We start from the raw sequence: 27,532 nt of genomic DNA on the forward strand, positions 1-27,532 counted from the left end.
TTAAAAAAAAAACCAGTGTTCCTCCAGGACCTTCCATGGAAGCAAGTCAGCTGGTGGGTTTGCTGGCCTTACTTTATCGAATCTAGCAGGCCTACTTCTCTGAGCCCTTCGACCCTTTCCTCTACCATCTCCCGTGGCAGGGTTGGTGGTTTTCCTTCACTTAGTGAAGGCCACGGCTTTGGGTAGGCTTTCAAGAACCATACAAATAGCTAAAATTGTTGGTTCCATCTCCCAGGGCCCTTGCCAGGGTCATAAATCCTATGTTGGGAAAGTCCTCCCATCTTGACCAACTCTCCCTCATCCAGCTTTTCATTCCGTCCCCTGCTGACCCAGCATGCTGGGATGAGTCCCATGCATGGTCTCCAGGCTCTGCTGGGTCCTGCCGCTCCTGCGGGGTCCAGCCCCTTGCTTCCTTAGCGGGCCCAGCAGGCCCAGATGGGAGATGTTGTGACTTGACCCTAGTGAGTGGTCTGGGGCCAGCAGGGGGCTAATGGGGAAGACCCTGAGAAAGGCGTGTGTTGTCTTGCCTGAAGTGAATGGACCTCTGTGTCGTCTTTGAGCAAAGGGGAAACTCTAGCTCTTGGGAGGGACGAGTGCACCACTTCTGGAAGACCAGAAGATTCCAGGGGCATGCAGGATTTTAGATATTTGAGCACATCAATCCAGATGTCTTCGTCTTCAAAATCTCAGTCCCATTCCTTCCCAAATCGGATGCTTCCTCTTGGCACACCAGATTTCCTGGAGTTGAGAAACAAACCTTCTCTGGAGCTGCACTGCCTTCAAAATGATTTTTGAACCAGAGCATTGACTATTTCTGACCTTTGGCTTCAAGAGACAAGAGTTTTAGTTTCTCTACAGCTTGGCAAGCAGGTCCTCTGACTCTCAGCCCGGGGCTTCACGGTCTTTATCCACTGTCCTGGCAACCCCTGGCAACCGCCAACAGATACGGGGGTCCTTTCAAGTGCTGCAGATAGCGCCCCCTGCTGGACTCCCATCCCCCCAGCGGGGCGGTGATTTCTCACAGGGCATCACTTCTGCACCAGATGCTCAGCTCTCCCTCTTATGAAAATTGTGACCATTTCAGTTCAGCTGGCCAGTTTGACTCAGCTTCAGACTCTCAGGTTACAAGCCACTTCCTCAGGCTCCTGACAGCAACTATATAGGGCGGCGGCCCCCGGGAAAGTGGGTCTGTATCCCCAATTCTCACGTGGACGCCCTGGAGTCCTCCCAAGGAGTGAGGTTAAGCCCCTTTGGTTAAGTCTCCCCGGAGAGGAACTCAGCCGGGAGCCATAAGGACCAACAGTCCTGCGGAGCAGGCCTTGGGGGGCCATCCACAGTGTCCACGTCTGTGGTTCTGGACTTTGGCTCCGTTCAGCCGAGACTCACCGTGCACAGCGAGGAGACAGTGGAACCGGCTCCTGCCTTGTGTTCTAGCGTGGAGGAGACGCTGCACACCCAAGCCACGCAGTTCTCACTGAAGGAGGAAGCCGGGAGGAAGCTGACGGGTATCCCCCTGGCGAGGCACCGTGGAATGCAGGTCCGAGGAGGCTCCCCGAGAAGGGACCCACAAGCCAGTGAGAGACCGCGGGGCATGCGGGAGTGGTGGGCTGGCATAGTTCTGGGGAAACTCTGAAGGCTTTACATCAAGCCTTTATAAAAGGCTTTATACCATTCAGACAGGAGCTGTGCGCTTCAGCTCCTCCGTCAGGTGTGGTTGGTAAGGTCTGTGGAGGTCTGGGCACGGGGAGGAGGTGGCGCCCCCCCAACCCCCCGGAGCTTGGCACCTGCCCGCCTGCCCTCCTGTGACACCTTCCCTGGCAGGAAGCCCCGAGTCACATGCGTGCCGTCCTTGCGCTTTTGGGCATACAGAGACAGACTCTGGACACTAGTTAACCAGACTTTTCTGGAAAGGGCTTGCTGGGGACTCTGACAGCAGCTGATTCCTGCCCTTCGTTTGAGAACCAGCCCTCCCCTGGGCAGATAAGATGGCAGCCATGAACCCCCACTCCAGGAAGGCGCCCCCATTATTCTGTGTGTGTTGTCATGGATTCAAGATCTCTCCATCAGGTCCCCAGGCCCTGGGAGACGCTCCTTTGTGGGAACAGCGGTGGAATCCTGGCTCTGCCTGGACTTTTCTGTGGGGCGTTTCTAAAAGGGTTTGTCTTTAGGGCTAATTATCGGAACAGGTGCTTGAACTTGAACGTGAACAAAGTTGCTCAGCCGTGTCCGACTCTTTGTGACCCCATGGACTATATAGTCCATGGAATTCTCCAGGCCAGAATACTAGAGTGGGTAGCCTTTCCCTTCTCCAGGGGATCTTCCTGACCCAGGGATGGAACCCAGGTCTCCTGCATTGCAAGTGGATTCTTTACCAGCTGAGCCACAAGGGAAGCCTGTGTTTGAACTTATTTGGTTCCAATCCCTTACTTTCCTGGTGAAATAGAGAAGGATTAAAAAAGCCAGAGTGGATGAAAATCACAGTGCTGGTTACAGATAAAGTGGCAGCTGGTCACTACTGATTTGGGGAACTCACCACAGGACCAAGTAAGCGCCAGTCTCATTGTGATCGTGATGGACATGGTTCCATGTGAACAGGGTAGAAGTGGCCATCCAGGGCATTTACCAACAAGGCAGCAATACCGTGCTTCCCCCTAAGAGGGGGCCTCCTCCGACAAATTTTAACTTTTGTTTTTTATTGGAAAACTATTATTTATTGAGAAATACATCTAAATCACAACAAAGTACAAAGAAGCAGAGGAAATGTCCCATGACCTCAACTCTGAGATCACGTCTGAAATCTTGAAACTGCTGGACTTATTCACACACTTGCACAGGAGACACCTAACATTAACATAAGATCCTATGGTCGACATAACACATTACTCTGACTTTTTCGTTTAAAATTGTGGTATAATCAGGCCCTGGGCCCGGAAGGGTGATGTGGCTGAGGCTTCGCCGGCCTCACTACGTCTGCCATTTTCAATTTTCAGAGTCTGTTGACTGTAATCTTGCTGCTTATATGTACCTGTGCTTATATTCGATCCTTGGCACCCAGCCTCCCGGACAGAAATAAAACTGGGTTGTTGGGTATATTTTGGAAGTGTGCCAGAATTGGTGAACGGAAGAGTCCTTACGTTGCAGTATGCTGTATCGTGATGGCCTTCAGCATCCTTTTCATACAGTAGCTTGGAAAAAATGCCAGAATTCTTCAGTTGCCATCAGATTTAAATATGACAAAAAAGGACTATCTGCCGAAAATAATGGAAAGAATGGTTAATCCTTTTATCTCTGAACATTGAATGAGCTACATTTTCAGCTGCTGTTCTCTATTTTTGTTATTGGACCAATGTTCTGTATAAATAATTAGGATGCAACATTTAATACTCAGAATTTAAATATGTCTGTAACAGTCAACCTCAGTACTGTCACTACAATATTACATTCTGCATATGTCATTCTGTTGTGCCAGATACCAGTTTTTAGTGAGGTATCTTTAAGGCACATAGTAGAAAACAAAATTGGTAAATTATTCAAGTTCCTTTCAGTGTGATTTGGAAATGATAAATCTTTATAGAATGAGACCTTTTTTTTTTGGACTAGCTTTTTTATTGGAGAAAAAAGTTTCAATTTGTGTTGGTAAGGATTGCATTCATATTTAATAATGCTGGCTTTTCCTCTGGCTATATCATTTTGAGCATTAACCAGAGTACCTCTACTCCTAGCAATCTGTAGTTTATTATAGGTGTTTAAACTATTTAAAACAAGCCTATGTAGTTCTTTAGGAGGAAGTTAAATGAGATGTAACTTAAGAGAAAATGTTATGACTATTGAGAAAATGTTCCTATTTAACATAAAGTAATTCAGAATACGTGAGTGGTGTTATCTCTGAAACCTCTGGTTAAGTATGGATAAATGTCTTAAGCAAAAATTTGACCAGCTCTCATTCTCCAAATAAGACTACATGCTTAGAGTAAAAAGAGCTAAACAGAACAATTACAGAATAATAATCTTGGATGTGTTTTTCATTCTTTTTAGTGTTAGGTCTGTACATTTTAATTACCCCAAAATACAAACTGTATTTTTGTTTTTTTTAAAAAAAAAAATAAAATTGTGGTATAATCAAACCATATTATTTAGAGCCCTTAGGAAAGAGCCATTTCACTAACATATAATCTCTTCAGCATTTGGCAAATAGGTATTGAGTACGGTGTGTGTCTGACAGTGTGGAAGTAAGTGTAGGGATTCAGGGCTGAGCAAATCGACCTGTCTCAAGGAACTGAGTTTCTGGGGGTGACTGTGTGGGAGAGAAGACAGAAAACAAAAAGGCAGATATAAATAAAAAGTCACTTCCAGAGAGCAGTAAGTACTTTGAAGAAAACCAAGATAACCGGCTGGAGAGTTCACGTGTGGCTTACTTTTTTTTTTCGGCCATGCCATGTGGCCTGTGAGATCTGAGTTCCCCAACCGAGGATGGAACCCGTGCCTCTGCATTGGAAGTGCACAGTCTCAGCCACTGGATCGCCAGGGAAGTCCCAGATGTGGTTTGCTTTCGCCATCTCTGAGACCCAGACAACGGCAAGGATGCCACCATATGAAAATCTGGGGCATCACTGTTATTTAGCAGAAATGACCTGCAAGTTACCAAGGTCCTGGGGCAGAAATGATCTTAGCAAGTTTAGGAACAGATCAAAGGTTTTGTCTTCCAAGTTCAATTGGAGAGGAGGGGACAATGCCTTCTAGGCGGGCCCCTCGGGTTTCACAGAATGATGTCAGTTACCTTGAGGTCTCGATGCTGGAGTACACAGTGAGACGCCTGGCTGGCCATACAGTGTGATCCCCGCTCTTCTGAGCCCATCGGGGCCCCAGGCCCCGGGAGGCTGTCCCCAGGCTCCGGCCACTTCTCCTCTCCTGGTACCTGCCTCCCGGCCTGCCCCTCTGACTGACCTACATTCTGGGCTCTTCTCGGATGTGCGGCTCAGGGGTTTGCCTCTCTACCTCTGTGGGCCTTTGTCTCTAGGAATGTTTGCCTCTCTCGGGCAAGGGGAGGTGGAGCTGGAAGCCACCTAGCTTTGTGGACTTTCTCTCCTGGGGTGAGTCATGGCCACGGCTATCTCATTCATTCTTTCAGACACTGCTGATTTCAGAAGCATCTCCTGCCAGGCTTTTATGTTTCAAACACTTTCTCAGCTGTTATTTTCTCGAGTTATTGATATTTAATCAATTATCTTTTGTTATGAGTGACACTTAAAAAAAAAATGTTCCCTGCCCTTTTTCTCTAATCCTTTCATGACTCTGAGGAGCTTAGAGGGAATTCAGGTTACAGACAGCCCCCCACCCCTGCAGCCAGCTCCCAGAACTGGGGGCTCCGGTTGGCCTCCCACCCCCTCCTCCTGCCTCCCCTACTCCTGAGGCCCTGGTTCCAGGTGTCTTTCTTGTTGTTGTTCAGGAGTCCTTGGCTGCATCGCTAGCCCTGCTTCCCCAGGGCCGGCCTGCCTTTGGGTTGTGGGGTGTGGACTTGCCTGGGGACATCGTTAAGGACACGACCCACAGGGACTCACGTACCCTCCACAGCCAGCTCCCCCGGGACAGGCCCTCAGTGGAGTGAGGCAAGCCTGCCTTCCGCCCCCAGACCTCCTCAGATCTCCCGTCCTCTCCTGTGGCCCCACAGGAAGTGTGGGACCTGTGACCTCGGGCCCCTAGGAGGCCTCCTCAGCCTGGAAGGCCACTTGCTGTCCCCAGGCTGTGGGAGAAACTGGAGCCAGGACTCCGCCTTGGGTGGCACTGGCCGGGCTCCTCGGGGGACCCGCAGGGCCAGAGGGCTCGCCACCGCCCCGCCCGCACCCAACTCCTCAGACCACTCGGTAACGGGCCACAGCGGCCCTGCCTGCTCCGGGGCCCAGAGGAGGACTCCACCCGGCGTGGACTTTCTGGGCATCAGGCCGGGGAGACTTGCGGTCAGAGGGCTCCCTGAGTGCCCCCTTTGCCCCCCCTGCTCAGGCCAAGCACAGCCGGGGTTCAAAGCTCAGAGGAGGGGGCTCCCAGCTTGGCCACGGGGCGCACATAGGGGAGAGGCTGGGCGGGACGCTCCGGCTCTCAGACTCCACGGCGCCTTTTGCTTCCGGTGTGGCCCCCGAGGAGCTCTACCTGGCCACGCTGTGCCAGGAACGCCCCTTCCCTCTCTCCCTAACACCTCAGAGCATGGGGCCAATCTTCGTGAACTAAGGGCCCAGCCAGGAAGAAGCGCACAGCTTCACAATGGCTTCCCCTTTAATAACAGACTTTCAGGGGGGCCCCCAAGGTGGGAACAGGTGGTGGGCGGGGAAGGGGAAGGAAGGGGGTGAATACCGTTCTTCACTGTCATGTGAATTATTAGCATCAGTGTGGGTGAGGATGCTCAGAAATGAGGAGGTGGTTTGGGAAACTATTTTATTCTTCTTTAAGGGGCTTGATGGACTGTTTAAGAAGGAAGGTTTGTTTTGGGGAAGCACAGTATGTGTGTGATAAAGATGAGTGTGGACAATCAGGAGGACAGCAGGAATCTGGGAGCCCTGGACGGAGCCTAGTTCACAGTGAACACCATCACCCAAGGGACCAAAATGCCGAATGCTGCAGGGACTGCTCTGCTGAGGCTCTGGGATTAAAGTTTGGATTGAAGAACCCAGACTCTGGGAAATGTACGGCTGGGAGAGTGGGAATGGAAGGGAAGACAACAGCCACCTTGGGTAGAGAGTGGGGTTTCCTGGGAGACAGGGAGATTTGATAAGGCAGGTTTCAGAGGATGGAAGTGTCCTGGCCAAGGGGGGACCTGGAAGTTGGAAAGCAGGGTTAATAACTGAGGTCCACCCAGGAGGAAATCTCTCTGAGAGTGTGGTTCTCCGGAAACTTTCTTCCCCGTGGACCATGGAGTACTTCTACACGGGCAGTGTTATTGATTGCCTTCCCTGGAGGGCTGTCAACTCTTAAGCTTCTCTCAGCCTCTCAGTAAAGTTGCTAACAGTCAGCCCACTTGCAAAAATCTCCAGCATCTAGATAGCCCTCAGCACATAGCAGTTATTTAATAAATGCCTAAATGACATTTGATGGGCTCTCTTCACCAGATATATATCAATGTCCAATAAGTACATGAAAAGTGCTCAGAATCAATAATCACTAGATAAATGCAAATTAAAATCACAATAAGATACCATTACATACATACTAGAATCACTAGAATTAAAAGGACTGGCATCAGGTGTTGCCAGGGACAAGGGGCAACTGAAAATCCCATATGTTGCTGTGTGTATGTGCACGTGTGCTTAGTCATGTCGGACCCTGTGACCCCATGGACTGTGGCCCGCCAGGCTCCTCTGTCCATGGAATTTTCCAGCTAAGAACACTGGGGTGGGTTGCAATTTCCTACTCCAGGGAACCTTCCTGACCCAGGGATCGAATCCACATCTCTTGTGTCTCCTGCATTGGCAGGCGGGTTCTTGACCATTGGCACAACCTGGGAAGCCCATCTGTTGCTGATGGGAGTGAAAACTGGTGCAGCTCCTTTAAAAACAGTATGGTAGTATTTTGAAAGGTTAAGCATATTCTTCATGCACATGCGCGTGCGCGCACACACACACACACACACACACACCATATAGACCAGCAATCCTATTCCTAGGTATTTATCCAAGAGAAACGAAAACTATGTTTATGCAAAGACTTGTATGTGAATGATCTTAGTAGTGTTAGTCACAAAAATAAAAAGCTACAAGTAACTCAAATGTCCGTCAACTGGTGAACAGATAACTATAAATTGTAGTATGGAATTCTACTCAAGAGGAATGACATATGAATGAATCTCAAAACATTATAAGAGAAAGAATTAAACACAAAAAACTATGTACTGCCCGATTCTATTTATATGAAACTCTAGAAAAGGCAGGGCTTCCCAGGTGGCACAGTGGTAAAGAATCTGCCTGCCAATGCAGGAGATACAGGAGACTAGGGTTCCATCCATAGGTAGGGAAGATCACTTAGACAGGAAATGGCAACCTGCTCCATTCTTGCCTGGAAAATTCCATGGACAGAAGAGCCGGGGGGGGGGGGGGGGGGCAGTGGGAGGGCTACAGTCCAGGCAGTCGCAGAGGCAGAGATGACTCAGCACACTAGAAAAGGCATGAGTTTTTTTAAAAAATATTATTTATTTCTTCTTGAAGGATAATTGCTTGACAGAATTTTGTTGTTTTCTGTTAAACCTCAACATGAATCAGCCACAGGTATACATATATCCCCTCCCTTCTGAACCTCTCTCCCATCTCCCTCCCCATCCCACCCCTCTAGGTTGATACAGGGCCCCTGTTTGAGTTTCCTGAGCCACACAGCAAATTCCCGTTGGCTATTTATTTTACACATGGTAATGTAAGTTTCCATGGTACTCTTTCCACACATCTTACCCTCTTCTCCCCTCTCCCCATGTCTACAAGTCTGTTCTCTATGTCTGTTTTTCCACTGTTGCCTTGTGAATAAATTCTTCAGTACCACTTTTCTAGATTCCATTTATATGCGTTCAGTTGATTTCAGTTGCTCAGTCATGTCGGACTCTTTGCGACCACATGGACTGCAACATGCCAGGCCTCCCTGTCCATCATTAACTTCCGAAGTTTACTCAAACTTGTGTCCATTGAGTTGATGATGCCATCAAACCATCTCATCTTCTATCATTCCCTTCTCTTCCCGCCTACAATCTTTCCCAGCATCAGGGTCTTTTCAAATGAGTCACTTCTCATCAGGTGGCCAAAGTGTTAGAGTTTCAGCTTCAACACCAGTCCTTCCAATGAATATTCAGGACTGATTTCCTTTAGGATGGACTGGTTGCAGTCCAAGGGGCCCTCAAGAGTCTTCTCCAACAACACAGTTCAAAAACATCAATTCTTTGGCACTCAGCTTTCTTCATAGACCAACTCTCACATCCATACACAACTACTGGAAAAACCATAGCCTTGATTAGACAGACCTTTGTTGGCAAAGTAATGTCTCTGCTTTTTAATATGCTGTCTAGGTTGGTCATAGCTTTTCTTCCAAGGAGCAAGGGTCTTTTAATTTCATGGCTGCAGTCACCATCTGCAGTGATTTTTGAGCCCCCCAAAATAAAGTCAGCCACTGTTTCCCCATGTGATGGGACTGGGTGCCATGATCTTAATTTTCTGAATGTTTAGCTTTAAAGCAATTTTTTCACTCCCCTCTTTTATTTTCATCAAGAGGCTCTTTAGTTTTTCTTCACTTTATGCCATAAGGATGGTGTCACCTGCATATCTGAGGTTATTGATATTTCTCCTGGCAAGCTTGATTTCAACTTGTACTTCATCCAGCCCCGTGTTTCTCATGATGTACTCTGTATATAGGTTAAATGAGCAGGATGACAATATACAGTCTTGACGTACTCCTTTCCCTATTGGAACCAGTCTGTTGTTCCATGTCCAGTTCTAACTATTGCTTCTTGACCTGCACACAGATTTCTCAAGATGCAGGTTAGGTGGTCTGGTATTCCCATCTCTTTCAGAATTTTCCAGTTTACTGTGATCCACACAGTCAAAGGTTTTGGCGTAGTCAATAAAGCAGAAATTGATGTTTTTCTGGAACTCTCTTGCTTTTTCGATAATCCAATGGATGTTGGCAATTTGACCTCTGGCTCCTCTGGCTTTTCTAAAACCAGCGTGAACATTTGGAAGTTCATGGTTCACGTACTGTTGAAGCCTGCCTTGGAGAATTTTGAGCATTACTTTACTAGTGTGTGAGATGAGTGCAATTGTGCAGTGGTTTGAGCACTCTTTGGCATTGCCTTTCTTAGGGATTGGAATGAAAACTGACCTTTTCCAGTCCTGCAGCCACTGCTGAGTTTTCCAATGCTGACATATTGAGTGCAGCACTTTCACAGCCTCACCTTCTAGGATTTGAAATAGCTCAACTGGAATTCCATCACCTCCACTAGCTTTGTTTGTAGTAGTGCTTCCTAAGGCCCACTTGACTTTGCATTCCAGGATGTCTAGCTCTAAGTGAGCTATCTAGGTCATGAAGATCTTTTTTGTATAGTTCTGTGTAGTCTTGCCATCTTTTCTTAATATCTTCTGCTTCTATTAGGTCCACAATATTTCTGTCCTTTATTGAGTCCATCTTTGCATGAAATATTCCCTTGGTATTTCTCATTTTCTTGAAGAGATCTCTAGTCTTTCCCATTCTATTGTTTTCATCTATTTCTTTGCACTGATCACTGAGGAAGGCTTTCTTATCTCTCCTTGCTATTCTTTGGAACTCTGCATTCAAATGGGTATATCTTTCCTTTTCTCCTTTGCCTTTCACGTCTCTTCTTTTCACAGCTATTTGTAAGGCCTCCTCAGACAGTCATTTTGCTTTTTTGCATTTCCTTTTCTTGGGGATGGTCTTGTTCTCTGTCTCCTGTACAATGTCACGAACCTCCGTCTATAGTTCATCAGGCGCTCTATTAGATCTAGTCCCTTAAATCTATTTCTCACTTCCACTGTATAATTGTAAGGTATTTGATTTAGGTCATACCTGAATGATCTAATGGTTTTCCCTACTTTCTTCAATTTAAGCCTGAATTTGGTAATAAGGAGTTCATGATCTGAGTCACAGTCAGCTCCTGGTCTTGTTTTTGCTGACTGTATAGAGTTTCTTCATCTTTGGCTGCAAAGAATATAACCAGTCTTATTTAGGTATTGATCATCTGGTGATGCCCACGTGTAGAGTCTTCTCTTGTGTTGTTGGAAGAAGGTGTTTGCTACGACCAGTGCGTTGTCTTCACAAAACTCCTTTAGCCTTTGCCCTGCTTCATTCCGTATGCCAAGGCCAAATTTGCCTGTTACTCCAGGTGTTTCTTGACTTCCTACTTTGCATTCCAGTCCCCTATAATGAAAAGAACATCTTTTTTGGGTATTAGCTCTAGAATATAATATTTATCTTTCTCTTTCTGACTTCACTGTGTTTAATAGGTTCTAGTTTCATCCACCTCATTAGAACGGACTCAAATGTGTTCCGTTTTATGGCTGAGTAATATTCTATTGTGTATATGTACCACATCTTTATCCATTCATCTTTTGATGGGCATGGTTATAATGGCAATTGCAGTTGCCTGGGGTTCATGGGGGAGGAGATGAATGGCAAAAGAGCAGGAGAAAATGTTTTAGGGTGCTGGAAATGTTCTGTATCTTGATTGTGGTGGTGGTGATAGCACAACTGTATATAATTACCAAAATGCATCAGGTTCACATGTAAAATGGGTGAATTTTATTGAATGCCAACAATAATCAGATATGAATTTTTAAGTTAAAAACTCCACATCTAGATACATCATGAGCAAAGAACACATAAAGTATGGAGCACTTTGAAAATGGCAAAAATGAATGTAAATAAAAACTATAAAGGTTTCCATCATGCTTAATCGCTCAGTCGTGTTGGACTCTGTGACCCAATGGACTGCAGCCCGCCAAGCTTCCCTGTCCATGTGGATGCTCCAGGCCAGAATACTGGAGTGGGTTGCCATGTCCTCTTCCAGCGATCTTCCAAACCTAGGGATCAAACCCAGGTCTCCCACATTGCAGGCGTTATTTACCATCTGAGGCACCAGGGAGGCCCAAAGGTATCCAGGAGGAGAACTAAAGAGAGGCCACAAAGCATGGGAAGGACCTACTGCGAGCCTATGCGCAGTGGGCGAAGACACATGGGACACAACCACAAACACCCAGCAGAACACGGGCGTGGTTTCGTGCTGGTTACACAGCCCTGGCACATCATTTGGTCCTCACCTCCCTGGGAGTTAGGGAGGCTGGCACCGATTCCCCTGCTTTATAGAAACAGAGGCTCAGAGAAAGGGAGTTACTCGCTCAGTTCATTACCGTCGCTCAGTCGTGTCCGACTCTTTGCGACCCCATGGACTGCAGCACGCCAGGCCTCCCTGTCTATCACCAACTCCCGGAGCTTGCTCAAACTCATGTCCATTGAGTTGGTGATGCCATCCAACCATCTCATTCTCGGTAGTCCCCTTCTCCTCCCACTTTCAATCTTTCCCAGAATCAGGGTCTTTTCAAATGAATCAGTTCTTCGCATCAGGTGGCCAAAATATTGGAGTTTCAGCTTCAGTCCTTCCAATGAATATTCAGGACTGATCTCCTTTAGGATGGACCATGATCTCCTTGCAGTCCAAGGGACTCTCAAGAGTCTTCGCCAACACCACACTTCAAAAGCATCGATTCTTCCGCGCTCAGTTTTCTTTAGAGTTCAACTCTCACATTCATACATGACTACTGGAAAAACCACAGCTTCGAGTCGACGAACTTTTGTTGGCAAAGTAATGTCTCTGCTAGCAGAGACATTAATATTCGCTCAGGAAGCCGTATTAAGTAGCAGACAGGAAAGGGCATGCGTCGTTCGAGAGGACTTAGTCCAGTCCGCCTTAAACCTGAGAAACAGTCCCGGGAATCCTGGAAGCGCTGCGGCCGTCTCCTCAGTCCCGCCGGGAGAAGCAGGCTGAGACGGTCGGGGACTGAGCGCTGTCACTCCGCGGGCACGCAGCCCCACCCGCGTCGGCGCCGCCGCGTGCGCGCGCAGTCGGGCAGGGGGCGGGGCAGGGGGCGGGACAGGGGCGGGGCCCCGCGGCGCGTCCGTTGCTAAGGCCTCGCCGCCCCTGGCGACCGAGGGCCGCGGCCCCGCGCACGCGCCTGGGCGGACTCCGGTGCACTGTGGGATGGGAACCCGAGCGGCGCGTCGAGGCCAGAGCGGGCGGCGGCGGCGGCGGCGGCGGCGGGGCCGGCGGCGGCCGGGGAGCGGGGCTTAGGCTCTGCGACTGACGGGGCGCGGCCATGAACGCGGCGGTGGTAAAGCGGACGCAGGAGGCTCTGGGCAAGGTGATCCGGCGGCCGCCGCTGACCGAGAAGCTGCTGAACAAGCCCCCGTTCCGCTACCTGCACGACATCATCACGGAGGTGAGCGCCGGGCCGGGATCAGAACAGCGGTGTGGGCCGGGTCCCCGTGCGCGGACCGGGTGCGGGCCGGGGTGCGGGCTAGGGTGCAGGTCCGGGGGTCGGGGCCCATGTGGAGTGTCGGGGTGCGGGCCGGGAACCGGGATGCGGATCGGCGGACGGTGTTGGGGTGGGAATCGGAGGGCGGGGGCTGGGGGATTCGGACCAAAGCTGGCGTCGGGATCGGACCTCGCGTCGCCGAGCGCTGCCCTTGCCCGAGGATCCCGGCCTCAGCCGGACGGATGACCGGCTGGGCCACCGTTCCGGGAGTGTCCCGGCTCCTGGGGAGCATTCTTATGTCTTCCGTCCTGCCCCACTCTTCTTAGAGCAGATCTTCCATTCAGCCTGGAGGGGCTGTTTCTGTGACCTTTCCCCTCTTGCAGTGTCTGGCACATGGAGACTGCTTACAAATCCCAGAAGGACAGTATTTTTTTGTTAGCGCCCCACCCAAGTTTCCCTCCACCTGCTCCTGCTGTGGTCACCTCATTGTTGTTGTTCCGTCGCTAAGTCCTGTCTGACTCTTCGCAATGCCATGGACTGCATGCAGCACCACCAGGCTTCCCTGTCCTTCACCGTCTCCCTGAGCTTGCTCAAACTCATGTCCGTTGAGTCGGTGATGCCATCCAACCATCTCATCCTCTGTCATCCCTTTCTCCTCCAGCCTTCAATCTTTCCCAGCATCAGGGTCATTTCCAATGAGTCAGCTCTTCCCCATATTGGATGCTTAATCAATGCCTGTGGGTGGATTTATTGAAGGTGGTTGTTGGGGGACCTGGAAGGATGTAACTGTAAAAGAGCAGGGCTGTATTTGCTGATGGATGGCAGAGCATGCCTTGAGATTAGTTGTCTCACTCTCTTGCCCGCTGGCTGGCAGGTTCCTGAGTGATGGGGACTTGTTTGTTGGCACGTCCCGGGCACGGTGTGCACAGAAGGTGTGCAGCAAACACTCACTGCTGAGTGGAGTCAGTCCAGTGTCAGCGCTCATTTCCATGGTGCGCCCAAGTGTGGTGTTGCCCTTGGGAATCCAGGCATGCTCTCCGGACTTCAGGAATCAGGTTCAACTTGCAGGTGTCCCGGGCTCCTACTCTTGCCCATGTTGGTCCTTAAAGTTCACTTCTTGATCCTTCCAACAGGTTTGGCATCTTACTCTTCCACAAACTGTGCTTTGCTTGTCTTTGCTCTCGTAACTTAGCTTATGATGCGGACCTCTCTGTGCTCATAAGCTGTGCTTAAAACTCTCAAAACTGACCCACATCCCCAGGGCTGTCTTGACTGGCCTCTTTGTTCTCCTCCTAAGCTAGTGCAGCACCTAGACTGCCCTGGACAGTGTCTGGGGAAGGGACAGGGCTGTGTAGGGAGCCTCTGGGGGGAGCCAGGCCTTGAGTGGCATCACCTCTTCGTGTGAAATGGGCAGGTGGTGTCCTCTGACCCAGGAGGGAATCCAATCACTTAGCCAGGTGGTGAGTGGCTGACCGCACCGGTTGCTGCCCCAGCCTGACACTTTGATTTTCTGTGTTAGTCCTGTTTTCTCACTGAAACCAGAAAGCCAGGAAAGAGGCTGGGAGGGGGGGCCCTGCCTCTTTCTGTGGGTCCTGGTGTGGGCTTATCATGGTGGATGCTGTCCCCACCTCCTGCAAAGTTGGAGGGGGGAGGAGAGTTCAGGCAGGAATTGACTCCGTTGCCAGGTAGCCAGACTGTGGGGAAGGAGTTCCGTGTTCCCCATCAGGATCTACTGGTCTGCTTTTTTGCTAAACTAAGGTCAAAAGTAATGTCTCTACATGTTTAAAGAAAAGTATGTTAATTGTCACTTATTTGATAAAGATGTTAGAACAATTGACATATGGAAAGTGTTTTCAAATAATTCATGGCGATTCTCTTAGCAAAATTCTTTACTGTTCCTGAGTATCGTGTTCAAATTGCCATATTTTAGAATTTTAGTTACTGCTAAGCTAACTCTGTATCTTTCATAAATTGAAGCATTGATCCTGTGAAATTAATGCCTCTTGTTGCTGGAAATGATTGCTCGCAAGTTTACACTGTCAGCACACTAGAAAAATCTCAAAAGGAGCAAAATGAAGAAGTTCTAGGAATATTAGGTGCTTTTAATATTCCACTTCACACACGAAAGCCTGGCGTGCTGCAGTTTGGGGTTGCAGAGTCGTGGGGCTGCAACTTAATGACTGAACAACAGCTCTTATGTGCTACCTGTCTTATCAGGGAAAATGACAGCACAGCTGTTAGCAGTTTGAGGCGTATAAGCTGGCTAGTTGTAGCTTGGTCTTAAAGAAGGAACTTGGTATTAGTGTGGCACTGTCTTTTCTTTTCTTTTTTTCTAAAAGCATGTCTTATGGTAGTAAGTAGTCTTCATATCTGCCAGGACGCACACTTATAGGCATACTCATCCTTACTACATACGAGGGTAGTCTGATATTGTCCGATCTGTTTTATTTTTTAAAAATAGGCTTACTGCTACCCATTGCATTGACTTTATAGTGACCTGCCACAAGAGAACCTCTGGTCTGAGAAGACCCAGGGCCCTGGTGTGTCTGGGGGTGGGAAGGGGCAGAAAGCATCCCCGCCCCCAAACCTGACTGAGGGGTAGCTGGAAGGTGCAGGTTGACTGGGGAGAGGGAGTGATGAAGGCACCAAAAAAAAGTGATGTGGCAGCAGACCACCCCCAGCCCCCTGGTCCTAGGAAGCGATTGATGCAGTGGTGCGGAGAAGCGCAGGCCGGCAAGTCCCCTTTCTTCCCCAGGTCCTTGCTCTCCACTGCTCTGAGCAACCCTCAGAAGATGCCCGTTTCTGCTTTTGGACCTCTTGGGGCCTCCTTGTGGTCCTGAGGCTGAGTCCGTATTTCCTGATGGCTTCGAAGGCCATCTGGGTCAGGCCCTTGCTGGCTCCCTGGCCTCAGACCTATCCTGTCGAAGGCCATCTGCCCCTTGAACGGACCCGCTTGGCCGCGGACCTTGTGGGACTGTTCATCTGGCCTGGCATGTGCTCCCCCATATCTGCTCTGGTCTCAGCTTGAATAGGCTTTGCTCCAGGAAGTGCTCCCGGACACTGCGGGCCCTCCTACACTTGCATCAGGGGAGATCCTGTGCCCACTTAGAGCCCTGCAGGTCCGTTGTGTTTACGTGTCCTCGCAGCCAGATTGACTTCGTGAGGATCAGGCGGACTCTGCCTGGGACAAGGCCCCTGCACGTGGCAGACGCTGGAACATGTGTCATGTCAGTGGACGGATGGCGTCTGGGTGTGGACAGAGCCTGGTGCCAGCGTGGGGCGGTGGGCGCAGCTGAGCCCCAGGCTGTTCTAGGGTCCTGACCGTGGCCTTGCCTTTTCTTTTGAAGGTGATCAGGATGACGGGCTTCATGAAGGGCCTCTACACAGACATCGAGATGAAGTCCGACAACGTCAAGGTAGGTGGGAGGCGTTCTCCCCAGGGACTTCAGAAGCTGTTGCTCCTGGGCTGACCTGGGACTGGAGCACAAGGCTGGTGGCTCCGGGAGTGCCCTGCGCCCTCCTCACCTCAGCTTCCTCCAGCAGCTGCAGGGCACGCTATGTCAACCTTCAGAAATGCAGCTAGTGTTCCAGAGGGGGGTGCCAGCCCATCACAAAGCTTTACTGAACTTTTATTTGATGGTGGTGGTTATAGAGAGTCAGGAGTTCTAAATCGGACATGCACCTAAAAATAGCTTTTTGTCCAAACAGGAAATTAGGCCTGTTGAACATCCTTAGGATAGTGCAAGTTCTTTTTCAAATATTTTAATATCTGTCTTTCAAATGGAAATCTTTCAGGATAAAGATGCAAAAATTAGCTTCCTGCAGAAGGCCATAGATGTGGTGGTCATTGTCTCTGGAGAGCCGCTGTCGGCGAAACCGGCTCGGATTGTGGCGGGGCACGAGCCCGAAAGGACCAATGAGCTGCTGCAGAGAATCGGAAAGTGCTGTCTCAGCAAGGTAGCGCCGCCTGCCCCTGAGCTGGGAGCTGTGCACCCCCGGGAGGGCGACATGCCGGGAGGGCGACCAGGCAGGAGGGCGACCAGGCGGGGCAGGCAGGGCAGGCAGGCCATCCCGGGCAGTGCAGCGTTGGAGGAGGGGGTTTAACCCTGTTCTTGCTGTCTGATCCCCCCTCTCCTGAAGCCTGGGGGTTACAGCCGTGGTTTAAAGCTCTGTAATGAACAGATGACGGAGAAGCCAATGGCACCCACTCCAGCACTCTTGCCTGGAAAATCCCAGGGATGGGGGAGCCTGGTGGGCTGATGTCTGTGGGGTCGCACAGAGTCGGACACGACTGAAGTGACTTAGCAGCAGCAGCAGCAGTGAACAGATGAACGAGTGCTGGGCGCAGGTTCCCTGAACTGTCGGTGTGCCCTGGGGTGCCCCAGGCACCGTGCCGGGGGTACGTGGCTGGAGGCTGCGTGTCCAGCCTTCCTCCTCTTGGGCCACCTTTCAGGGCCCGTGAGTGTTTCCAGCTCAGGTGGCAGGGGAGGCCAGAGGAGCTGCTTTTCTCTGTCTGTGGGGCTTACTGGGGGTGTCCCTGTTCTCTACTGGCCTTTACAGCCCTGCTCTGCTTCCTGTCCTCCCCTCTCTCTCCCTGGAGGGGTGTGTGTGGAGCTCTGCTGCCTTCAGAGAAACCCAGAAGCCCTCGTGCGGGGGCTGGATTTCCTGGGGTCCTCACCACCGGCTGGAATCTGGGCCTCTCTGGCCTTGCTGTCCCTCTGGGGCCGTTGGAGGAGGCCTTCCACCCCCCACCCCCGGGTCCTCCTCCTTCCTGGGATCTGAGTAGCTCCCAGTGGAGCAGAGCTGGACCTTTGTCAGGGGCATGGCAAATACAGCCCTTGATGGGCTGGAGGCTGGGGGCTCGCCTTCCACGCTGCTGAGGTGGGAGAGGTGGGTTCTAGCCTACACAGCAGGCAGGGAGTGGGGAGTGGGGTCAGACTGGCTCCTGGGGCCGCAGGAGACCCCAGCCTGGTGGGTCCAAGGCTTGGCGACTCAGCTGCCCCAGATCCTGCTCGACGCCCCCTTTCCAGAAGCGATCTGACCAGTGATTCCCGCGGAATCCTGGCGCCTCACGAAGCCCCGCCCCTCTGGTCCTCCGCCCTGGGCGCCCCCCTGGTGTCTGCCCCCAGGTCTTCTGCCCTGCCCGCTCCCTCGCTCACGCTGCCGGTTTCTCAGGGCCAACCGAGCTGCCTCCCCGGCAGCCTGTGGGGTCGGCTGCTCCTCCTGGGGTCCCGTCACGACCCCCCGGCACGCTGCACCGACTTGGCTGTTGTGTTTGGCTGTCTCGCTGGCACGCAGCGTGGCCTTGGCCCTTAGTCTAGTGCCTGGCATGCTATGGCACTCAGCGCAGGCTTGCGGAGAGAGGAAGTGTGTGGGCGAGGGGGACTCTGGGGGCAGTCAGGGGCGCTGCCTGGGGGATTTTGGCATCTGATGGGGCTCCAGTGAGATGGTCGCTTAGGCCGGGCTCTGTGACCCTGTGAGAGGTGTGGGGCAGCTTTGATACCCTTGACAGCACACATGGCCACGCTTGGGTGGAGGGAAGTGGGGTGCGCTTAGCTTGAGTAGACTCTGGTGTTAAGGATTGCAAATGCTGGAGGGGACAGTTCTAGGCGATGCCCTACGTGGTCTGTGATAAAATTCATTTTCTTTAGGAGACAAAGAGTCCGTTTAATGAGCAGCCTTTGCTGACACTCAAGTGTATTACATGAACTCATTTCATTGCAACCTTGCATTTTATCTCCTCCCGTTGGGACCAGCTCTCCAGTGATGACGCGGTGAAGAGGGTGTTGGCCGGAGAGAAGGGGGATGTGAAAGGACGGCCCTCACTGACATCCAGATCCCAGGAACTGGATAATAAGAACGTGAGGGAAGACGAGTCCACGGTCCGGAAAGACAAAGAGGTGAATGCAGGTTACGTGTGTCTAAAATAGCGGGGCCTTTTGTGGTTCAGGTAGAGAATTTATAAGTGACACTGTTGTTATTTGGCTTTTTTCCCAGGATAGAGGAAATTCTGAAATAAACGAGAGAAGTACAAGCAGAGATCAGAAACAGAAAGAGGAATTAAAAGAAGAAAGCAAGCCCCGGGAGAAGGAAAGGGACAAGGCCAAGGCCAAGGAGAACGAGCGGGACAGGCACAAAGAGCTGGAGCGAGACAGGCACCGCGAAGGGGACCGCGAGCGCGCCAAGAACCGGGGGCGGCCGGACAGGGAGAAGGAGCGGGACCGCGGCCCCCGGGAGCGCGACAAGGACGCGGAGCGCCGGAGCGAGGGCAGGAAGGAGAAGGAGCGGGAGCGGCGGCAGCTGCGCAACGGGGAGCTCTGCAGGGACCCTGAGCCCGCTCGCGAGCGCGACCGGCCTGAGAAGAAGGTGCGCGCCCCGGGGCCCCTCCGCCGCCCGCCCGCCTGCAGAGGGCTCGGGCTCCTCTCTAAGACTCAGACCGCTTTTCGCTGCCGTGTGACAAGGAAACGGCATTCGTTATGTCGCCCGACCTAAAACCATGGCCAGCCCGAAGCCCTCCAGAACCCGAGGGCGCTGTCTGCCATGTGCACGCGTGTCGGGGTCTTTTCTGGCCGCCGGGGAGTGGGCGGACCCCGTGGCCTCGTGAGCGGTGTTCCGAGGCCGCCCTCCGTGTGGGGGGCTCTCCCCGGGCCGTGGGCCTGGCCCCCAGCGTTCAGGGTGAGGGCCGCTTTCTAAGTCTCAGAGGCATTAGCCGCTGAGTACAGTGAGACCCCAGCGTACTGAATTCCTGCTCAATTCAAGTTCTTCGGTAAATTTAGGATTTTCCAGAAAATTCATTTGGTTTCAGGCAGTATTTTTTTTTTTTCCCAGGTGTTCAGGTTATTTTGAAGTCTCTGTAGATAGGGTAAGCCTCCTGTTAGGGCTGGCATCGTGGACTCTGGTTCTTGGGGGACGTTGCATAACTGTAAAGTGTCCTGCAACGGCCCTGGAAATTCTCCAGCCACTGGGAAGGAGGAAGCTGAGGTCTGGACCAGTTCAAGGTCCACCGGAGGGGGGTGGCAGGTGGCAAGGGGCCAGGCTGAGCCCCTCTGTCCTCCCGCAATGGCCATCTGGTTTTGTGACTTGGCATCCCCGGGGTGTGGCTCTGGGAGGTGAGCAGGCTCCTGGGACCAGCCCAGCGCCGGGCCTGGAAGCTGGTCTTTTTGGTGGTTCTGTTGGTAATGTTAGCATGCCGCCTGGAACCTTGGGGTCCTCCCAGGAGTGTCCAGAAGTCAGGTAGGCCGCCATGCTGTGTGTGTCATAAAAACCGAGACACCCCCCCATTTTGCCTCTGTTTAAATGGGATCTAAGGAAAGTCTTTTCCTCTGACCTGGCTTTTTGTGGCGCTCAAACATTCTCATGCATTTTGCTGTACAAGGCAGCCCCTGCCTGGGCGCCTTCTCTGCCGTCTGGGCCTTCACTCCCCGTGGATGGGGTACCCCCTGTGATGTGCCCTGGGGTTGCTGGTGGTGTGCCTGCTGCTAGGGGTGGACTCCCGGGCTGTGCTGGACGGTGAGTGAGCATCTGAGACAGGGTGATGGGACCGATCCTGCTCCCAGCTGGTCATCCTTGGCCCGAGTGGGTGTGCACACACCTGTCGTGGTGATCCTGCTGGCCTGGCTCCTTTGTGTCTGTCTGGGGCTCTTCTGTGGAGCAGGGTTTTGGGGGGGGGGAGGCGGCATTCTCCCCCGGGAGCCCCCCAGAGGCCTGAGCTCCAAGGCTTCTGTGAGGGCAGCTCTGGGAGGGGGAGACGGCTCTCACTCAGGTCCTGCCGGGTGGTCTGATTGGATCCCTTGACGTAGAAGAGACGCTGGTGAGATGTTCTTAGTCTGTGAACCCCCGAGTGTGTCCCTGTGTGGCAGTGGAGGTGTGAGGTTGGAGTGGCCACATCGGGGTGCCCCCTCCTTGCGTGTCTGTGGGCAGCTGAGTGCTGTGGGTGGGGGACCCGGGCACGGAGCCCGGCCCACACAGGAACTGCTTTGGATGCAGTCTGCCGCTTCATAATGAAGTCGCGAGGACACTGAATTGTTGAAATATTGAGCAGGCACCCATCGCTTTTCACAGAGGAAAATCTCAGCAGATGTGTCCCTCCTTATGTTGACACGTGCTGAGAGTTGACTTAAGCGCGAGGCTTCCTAAGGTGTTGCTTTAACCTTTTACAGTTTTCACGTCATGTTTGTCTTGAGAGTGCATTCCTGTTGCAGAGTCTGAAGCCTTTGCTCCATCGGGAAGTGAGAGTGGTTTCCTCTCAGAAGCTGGGATGTTGCCCTGGGTGTCGGAGCTCCTGTCCGCACCAGATCCCCTGTGTGTCCCTGGAACGTTTGCGGGAAGCTTGGCCTGGCAGAGTGACTGGGGGCCGGGAGACGATGCTCCCTGCCGTTGCCCGCTGGGCCCTGCCTCTGATGCCCGTGGCCTCCGGGCTGCCCCGCCACCGCTGGGGGTCGGGACTGGGGCACGGTGCTGGTGCTCCCGTGTGAGGGTTTTGTCTTGCTCTCTGTCAGCCTTAGAGAAAGCGTCTTGACGCTTTTTTAGATGTTATGGACTTGAGTAATTCTACAGTTTGAATTTTTTTTTTTTTTTTTTACAGTCATCAAGCTCAGGAGAGATGTCTAAAAAGTTATCAGATGGATCTTTTAAAGACCCCAAAGCCGAAACAGAGGTAAAATTTGAAAAATAACTTCAAGAGATGTAAACCCCTAGCTGTGCTGAAACAGGACATGCTGTGCCGTGGTCCTCCCCGGTGTCCGGAACCTCACCGTGGGGGCCCACGTTTGTTCTGCTGTAAGAGGAATGGTGTCGGTGGTTTCCTGCCTGTGGAGTAGATGGGGCGTGTGCATCCTCTGGGTTTCTGGGGCAGACTCCAAGGCCTCCTCGTCCCTTTGTGTAACAGGTATGACGAGCGGCGTGCAGAGGGGCCGGGTCATAGTGTGGGAGTAGGTGGGGTGGCTCTTCAGGTCAGTGTGGGGGATTAAGTCACCAGGCAGACGGGGACGGAGGGCTGGCTGGAGGGGCCTGTCCTGCTGTGCCTGGCCCTGGGGGACCCTGCACCATGCTCCCCGTGGATGGGGTACGGTCCAGGCCGTGCCTCCTGGGGGTGTTTAGACTCCCCCTGACTTCATCATCCAAAACTGCATCTCAGAAAGTGTATCTGGGCAGCCACAGGGAGGATGGACGGGCATGGAGTGGACGCCGCGGGGCTGGTTGGGGGTCCACACGGCAGCTTGAGAGAGGGGTCGGGTGGGGAACTGCACCAGCGGCCAGAGGGTCGGCCTGTGCTGTCTGCTGTTTACACAACGTTGAGTAGGCCTGCACTCTCAGAGCTGTTCACAAGCACACTGAAATAATCAAGCTTGTATCGACAGAGGCCGAGTCCTCATAAACTCAGCTGATAAGACAGAGATTCTCAAGGGGTGGTCAGTAGGTGGCTGACCTTTTCAGGGCTGTACAAAAAATGAGGAATTCTGCATTTGGAATGAAGGCGGTTTCAGCTTCCTTCTGACCCCACTCTCAGGTCCTGCCTCACTGGTTGCCTTCGGCTCACCTCTCGGAGCGTCTGGGTGTTGCCATGTTTCCTATTGGCTTTCTCCTTGGGCTTCGATAATAGATCTGCTCATGATGCATGATGTTGCTATGTGGGGCATCAATTAATTTTTTTTCCTTTCTTTTTTTTTTTAAAGACTGAAATTTCCACCAGAGCATCCAGGTCAGTGACAACAAAGACGTCAAAGTGGCGATCCAAGAATTCCGTGGAAGGTACTGCACAGTTTATCATATAATGTATCTGAAAGTATTAGACTCTTGGCCTTAACCACAGCATCCACTAGGGAAAAGCTTTTGTGGATAGAAAGCAGTTTTTCCTTTGGAAGGCATGAACAGAGACTGTGCAATAATGATGCAGATATGTGGCTTTCATACCCGCACGCATGTGCGTGCGCCTGCACACATGTGTGAGCTCACGACACCAGGGACAGAGGACACTCTTTCCTGGAGAGCTGTGTTCTGATCTAAAAGATATGATTCAGTGTTATTTTTCCAGAAGTATTTGTTAGTCTTCTGTGTCTCTCTGACTCTTCTGAATGGGTAGGCTAGTTTCATCCTGATACAGGGTGGACATGGAGAGCATCCTGCCCTTAGACAGGTGGTGTTTATGGGTTGTCTAAAACAGTGTTTAAAACAAGAGCAGAAATTGTACCTAGGGGTCATGCTGAAAGCTGGAGCTGATGCAGACGAGCCTGGCCTGGGTTTGCCCGAGAGTGGTGCCTTGTTATGACAGAATAGGGAAAGAGTGCCAGTCTGTCCAGGGCGGGGAGGGACAGACGGAGGCTGGCAGTGCTGGGGACTTTGAGTGGAAGCATGGAGTAACTTTGAATGAGCAGTAGTGGTTCCTGAAAAAGTCATCTTTTCTCTAAGTTGTAAAACTTAAAAGTAAGTGTAGTAACGATGTAGTAGTTGAAATGCTTCACTGAGATATTAAACTTAGATGGTATGTTTCAATATTTGACATTGATAAATGCGTTAGTGAACGTTTTTGTGCCAGGAACTTCGTCTGTCTTTCGGCCATCTCTGTGGGACAGGTTCCCAGGTGTGATTCCTGGCACAGGGGCCAGAATGGACATCCTGAGGTTTCAGCTGCGGTGGACACTGTCGTTGCCCTCTCCCCCACACCTTCTCCCAGGATTTGTTTTGAGCCCTTGCTGATTTCCATAGACGGAGTCTGAGTGTTCTTAACTTGTGTACTCCCTTAACGTTAGGGACATCTGCCAATTTGGGGGGGCTTCCCTGATAACTCAGTTGGTAAAGAATTCACCTGCAATGCAGGAGACCCTGGTTCAATTCCTGGGTTGGGAAGATCTGCTGGAGAAAGGTTAGGCTACCCACTTCAGTATTCAGGCCTAGAGAATTCCATGCACTGTATAGTTGCCAATTTTTAATTAATTATTTGTTTCTTGTATCTTTTCAGTTTTTTAATTCTAAATATGTTTGGTTTCTGACTTGCCTAGGTGTTTAATTTTTATGCACTGGAATTTTTATGCACCACCAGTCTTTTTTTTGTGGTTTGTCCAGAGATTTGAGAGATGAAGATTTGTGTTTTCTCATGTGTCTCAATATTTATACTTTTTGATTGTCTCTTTAATTCATGATATAAAACGAGGCTCTGAATTTGTTTTTTCATAATCACTCACCAGGTGTTCCAGGGTCACTTCCTGACTAATTATACCTTCTCTCCTGCTCTGTGCTCTCCCCGCAGGCCTTTTGGAGTCTGGAGTCTGGTGTTTTTGTTTTACTCTACTGTTTTCTATTTCACTGTCAGTTCCCTGTCATTTTCCTTCTCAAAAAAAAAAAAAAAAAAAAATTGCAAAGCCATTTTATTTACTTATTGTTGCAGAGACATTTTCCAGTCACTTGAGTTCCATGAGTCAGAGATTCCCACCTCCCACGAAACAGACTTGTCAGAAGGTGCCTGCACTTGGGTGAAGCCTAGGCTTTGTTCTTGGGAAGCCTGGATCCTGCTGCTTTCAAGTTAGATGGGGGTTCCCTCTCCAGAAATGTGTGTGCAGTGCTTGGGTGTGTCTGCCAGTCAGGGATCGCTCAGTTGTTTTGTTTTCAGATTTCTGGAAATGGTATCTTTCTTTACCTCATTAATTTTTTGGTGATCACTGTTGGAATATACATAGAAGCTTTATTAATTTATGTGGCTGTATCTTCAATCTAGCCTGTAGTGAATCTTAATGCAGAGTTGTTGCATTGGTTCTTTTCATTTTCTAAGCTGACGGTCATGTCATCTGCTTTTCTTTTCTAATAACCCAGGATGTTTGCATCTGAGTTGATCAGTAAGCTTGTACCGTAAGGTTCCTTTTATTTGGTTTTTAAGAGATTTGGTTATCAGAGATTTGCTGGCTTTATGACATTAAGCTCTACTGAGCTGTTGACAAATCGGTGACTTTCTCTTCCCTGCCCACTCGCTGAGCACGGACCTGATAACCCCAGGTCCTCACCCAGCATGGTTGGCACTGCCCCCTCTTGTAACGGGTAGCATTCGGGCAAGTGTCTGGTGCCCAGGAGGTGTGAGAGACACAGGCGCTCTGTGTTCCTGCTGAGAAGAGAAGCCTAGAGTTTACTAGAAGCGTGGGGGTGGGGAGAGTATCACATTTGTGAGACATACTGAGCATCCGAAAGCCACTCCAGAATCTCTAGAGGATCCAAAAAGCATTCTGCCTAAGAATATGAGAGGTTTTTTTTGCTTATTCTTAACTGGTGAATTGTAGCAAAGTGAAGCACTTTTAGCTAGTGAATGCATTTTATTTCATTTGTTCAATAAATGCAGCATTGCCAATTAATACATATTTTCATTGTGCAATTTCATGTCAGGAAGAAGGGACTCTAGAACCAGTGAAAATAGTCTCTCCCCTGAAAAAGAACGTAACTCTTCCTACAGTAAAGCTAAGAAGGAGCATACCATGAAACAGTTCGGTAAGACTGAGCCCCAGGGGAGGCTGAGAGTGCGCGCTAGCGAGCTGAGACCTTTAGCTGCCGGATCCTCTGCTTGGTCATGGAGCAGACGGAGCCCTGTGGCTGCTGCAGCGGAGATGCACCTGCTTGACTCTGGGAGGGGCCCTGGTGCTGGAGGACTGCCCTCCGGCGGACGGGGCGGAGCGGGGCAGAGGGGCCGCCCACCCGGGGGTCTGAGCCACAGCGGGCCTCCACACCCCTCAAGTGAAGGCTCCCTGCCACGGCACAGGCCCTGGCCCGTGGTCCACTGGAGCCTTCCGTTGTTCTGCAAATGTTTGTGGGGTCCTTGTGCTCATGGAGAGTACGCTCTAAAGGGAGAAGACAGATAAGAAGGAGAGGTCAGGTGTATACCTTCTGTTAGATAATGAGGAGAGGTCAGGTGTATACCCTCTGTTAGATAATAAGGAGAAGTCAGGGTGTACACCTTCTATTGGATAATATGAAGAGGTCAGGGTGTACACTCTCTATTAGATAATAAGGAGAGGTCAGGTGTATACCCTCTATCAGATAATAAGGAGAGGTCAGGGTGTACACCCTCTATCATATAATGAGAGGTCAGGGTGTACACCCTCTATTAGATAATAAGGAGAGATCAGGGTGTACACCCTCTATTAGATAATAAGGAGAGGTCAGGGTGTACACCCTCTATTAGATAACAAGGAGAGGTCAGGGTGTACACTTTCTATTAGATAATAAGGAGAGGTCAGGGTGTACACCCTCTTAGATAACAAGGAGAGGTCAGGGTGTACACCTTCTATTAGATAATAAGGAGAGGTCAGGGTGTACACCTTCTATTAGATAATAAGGAGATATCAGGGTGTACACCTTCTATTAGATAATAAGGAGAGGTCAGGGTGTACACCCTCTATTAGATAACAAGGAGAGGTCAGGGTGTACACCTTCTATTAGATAATAAGGAGAGGTCAGGGAGTACACCTTCTATTAGACAATAAGAAGAGGTCAGGTGTATACCCTCTATCAGATAATAAGGAGAGGTCAGGGTGTACACCCTCTGTTAGATAATAAGGAGAGGTCAGGTGTACACCCTCTATTAGATAATAAGGAGAGGTCAGGGTGTACACCTTCTATTAGATAATAAGGAGAGGTCAGGGTGTACACCTTCTGTTAGATAATAAGGAGAGGTCAGGGTGTACACCCTCTGTTAGATAATAAGGAGAGGTCAGGTGTACACCCTCTATTAGATAATAAGGAGAGGTCAGGGTGTACACCTTCTATTAGATAATAAGGAGAGGTCAGGGTGTACACCTTCTGTTAGATAATAAGGAGAGGTCAGGGTGTACACCCTCTATTAGATAATAAGGAGAGGTCAGGGTGTACACCCTCTGTTAGATAATAAGGAGAGGTCAGGGTGTACACCCTCTGTTAGATAATAAGGAGAGGTCAGGTGTACACCCTCTATTAGATAATAAGGAGAGGTCAGGGTGTACACCCTCTATTAGATAATAAGGAGAGGTCAGGGTGTACACCTTCTGTTAGATAATAAGGAGAAGTCAGGTGTATACCCTCTGTTAGATAATAAGGAGAGGTCAGGTGTACACCCTCTGTTAGATAATAAGGAGAGGTCAGGGTGTACACCTTCTATTAGATAACAAGGAGAAGTCAGGTGTATACCCTCTGTTAGATAATAAGGAGAGGTCAGGTGTACACCCTCTGTTAGATAATAAGGAGAGGTCAGGTGTACACCTTCCTATTAGTTTAGCAGAGTCTTTTGATGGGAGAGGAAGCCTAGAGAAGTGGGGGCGGGGGGTGGGGTGTCTGCAGAAGGTCGGCTCGGGTTGCTGAGTACATGAGCTGCGGGTGTCCAGGACTGGCCAGAGGCCCGTCGCTGGGACAGGCCTGCCTGTCTGTGAGCCTGGGAGCCAGGTGGAGAGGCTGGAGCAGAGGGCAAGTGACCGGAGACCGGGCTCCTGTGTGGCAGGCTGGGGTCTTCGGGGGTTGCGTCTGCCGGGCGGGCTGTTTAAGTGTGAACGCAGCCCCTGGGGGTGTCCAGCAGGACGAAG

The 27,532-nt window shown here is 50.8% G+C and overlaps 1 protein-coding gene across 5 annotated transcripts in view; it reads left to right on the forward strand.

Moving 5' to 3' along the window:
• Positions 1 to 12,746: 12,746 nt before the first annotated feature.
• The window catches only part of TRAF3IP1 (TRAF3 interacting protein 1), a 62,238-nt gene continuing 47,452 nt past the window's right edge, over positions 12,747 to 27,532 (forward strand). For 3 of the 5 annotated variants that reach the window (XM_065917174.1, XM_065917172.1, XM_065917173.1), the window contains exons 1-7: positions 12,747 to 12,968; positions 16,352 to 16,420; positions 16,800 to 16,961; positions 18,761 to 18,904; positions 19,002 to 19,370; positions 21,589 to 21,660; positions 22,679 to 22,754. In XM_065917174.1, coding sequence (XP_065773246.1) covers positions 12,846 to 12,968; positions 16,352 to 16,420; positions 16,800 to 16,961; positions 18,761 to 18,904; positions 19,002 to 19,370; positions 21,589 to 21,660; positions 22,679 to 22,754 — 1,015 coding nt within the window. In that variant the 5' untranslated portion in view covers positions 12,747 to 12,845. Of the gene's footprint in view, positions 12,969 to 16,351; positions 16,421 to 16,799; positions 16,962 to 18,760; positions 18,905 to 19,001; positions 19,371 to 21,588; positions 21,661 to 22,678; positions 22,755 to 25,370; positions 25,473 to 27,532 lie in introns of all 5 variants that reach the window. The other 2 variants (XM_065917170.1, XM_065917171.1) reach the window with 1 other exon arrangement.

The sequence above is a fragment of the Muntiacus reevesi genome, chromosome 1 (genome assembly GCF_963930625.1).
Source record: "Muntiacus reevesi chromosome 1, mMunRee1.1, whole genome shotgun sequence".
In the NCBI taxonomy this organism is placed as follows: domain Eukaryota; kingdom Metazoa; phylum Chordata; class Mammalia; order Artiodactyla; family Cervidae; genus Muntiacus; species Muntiacus reevesi.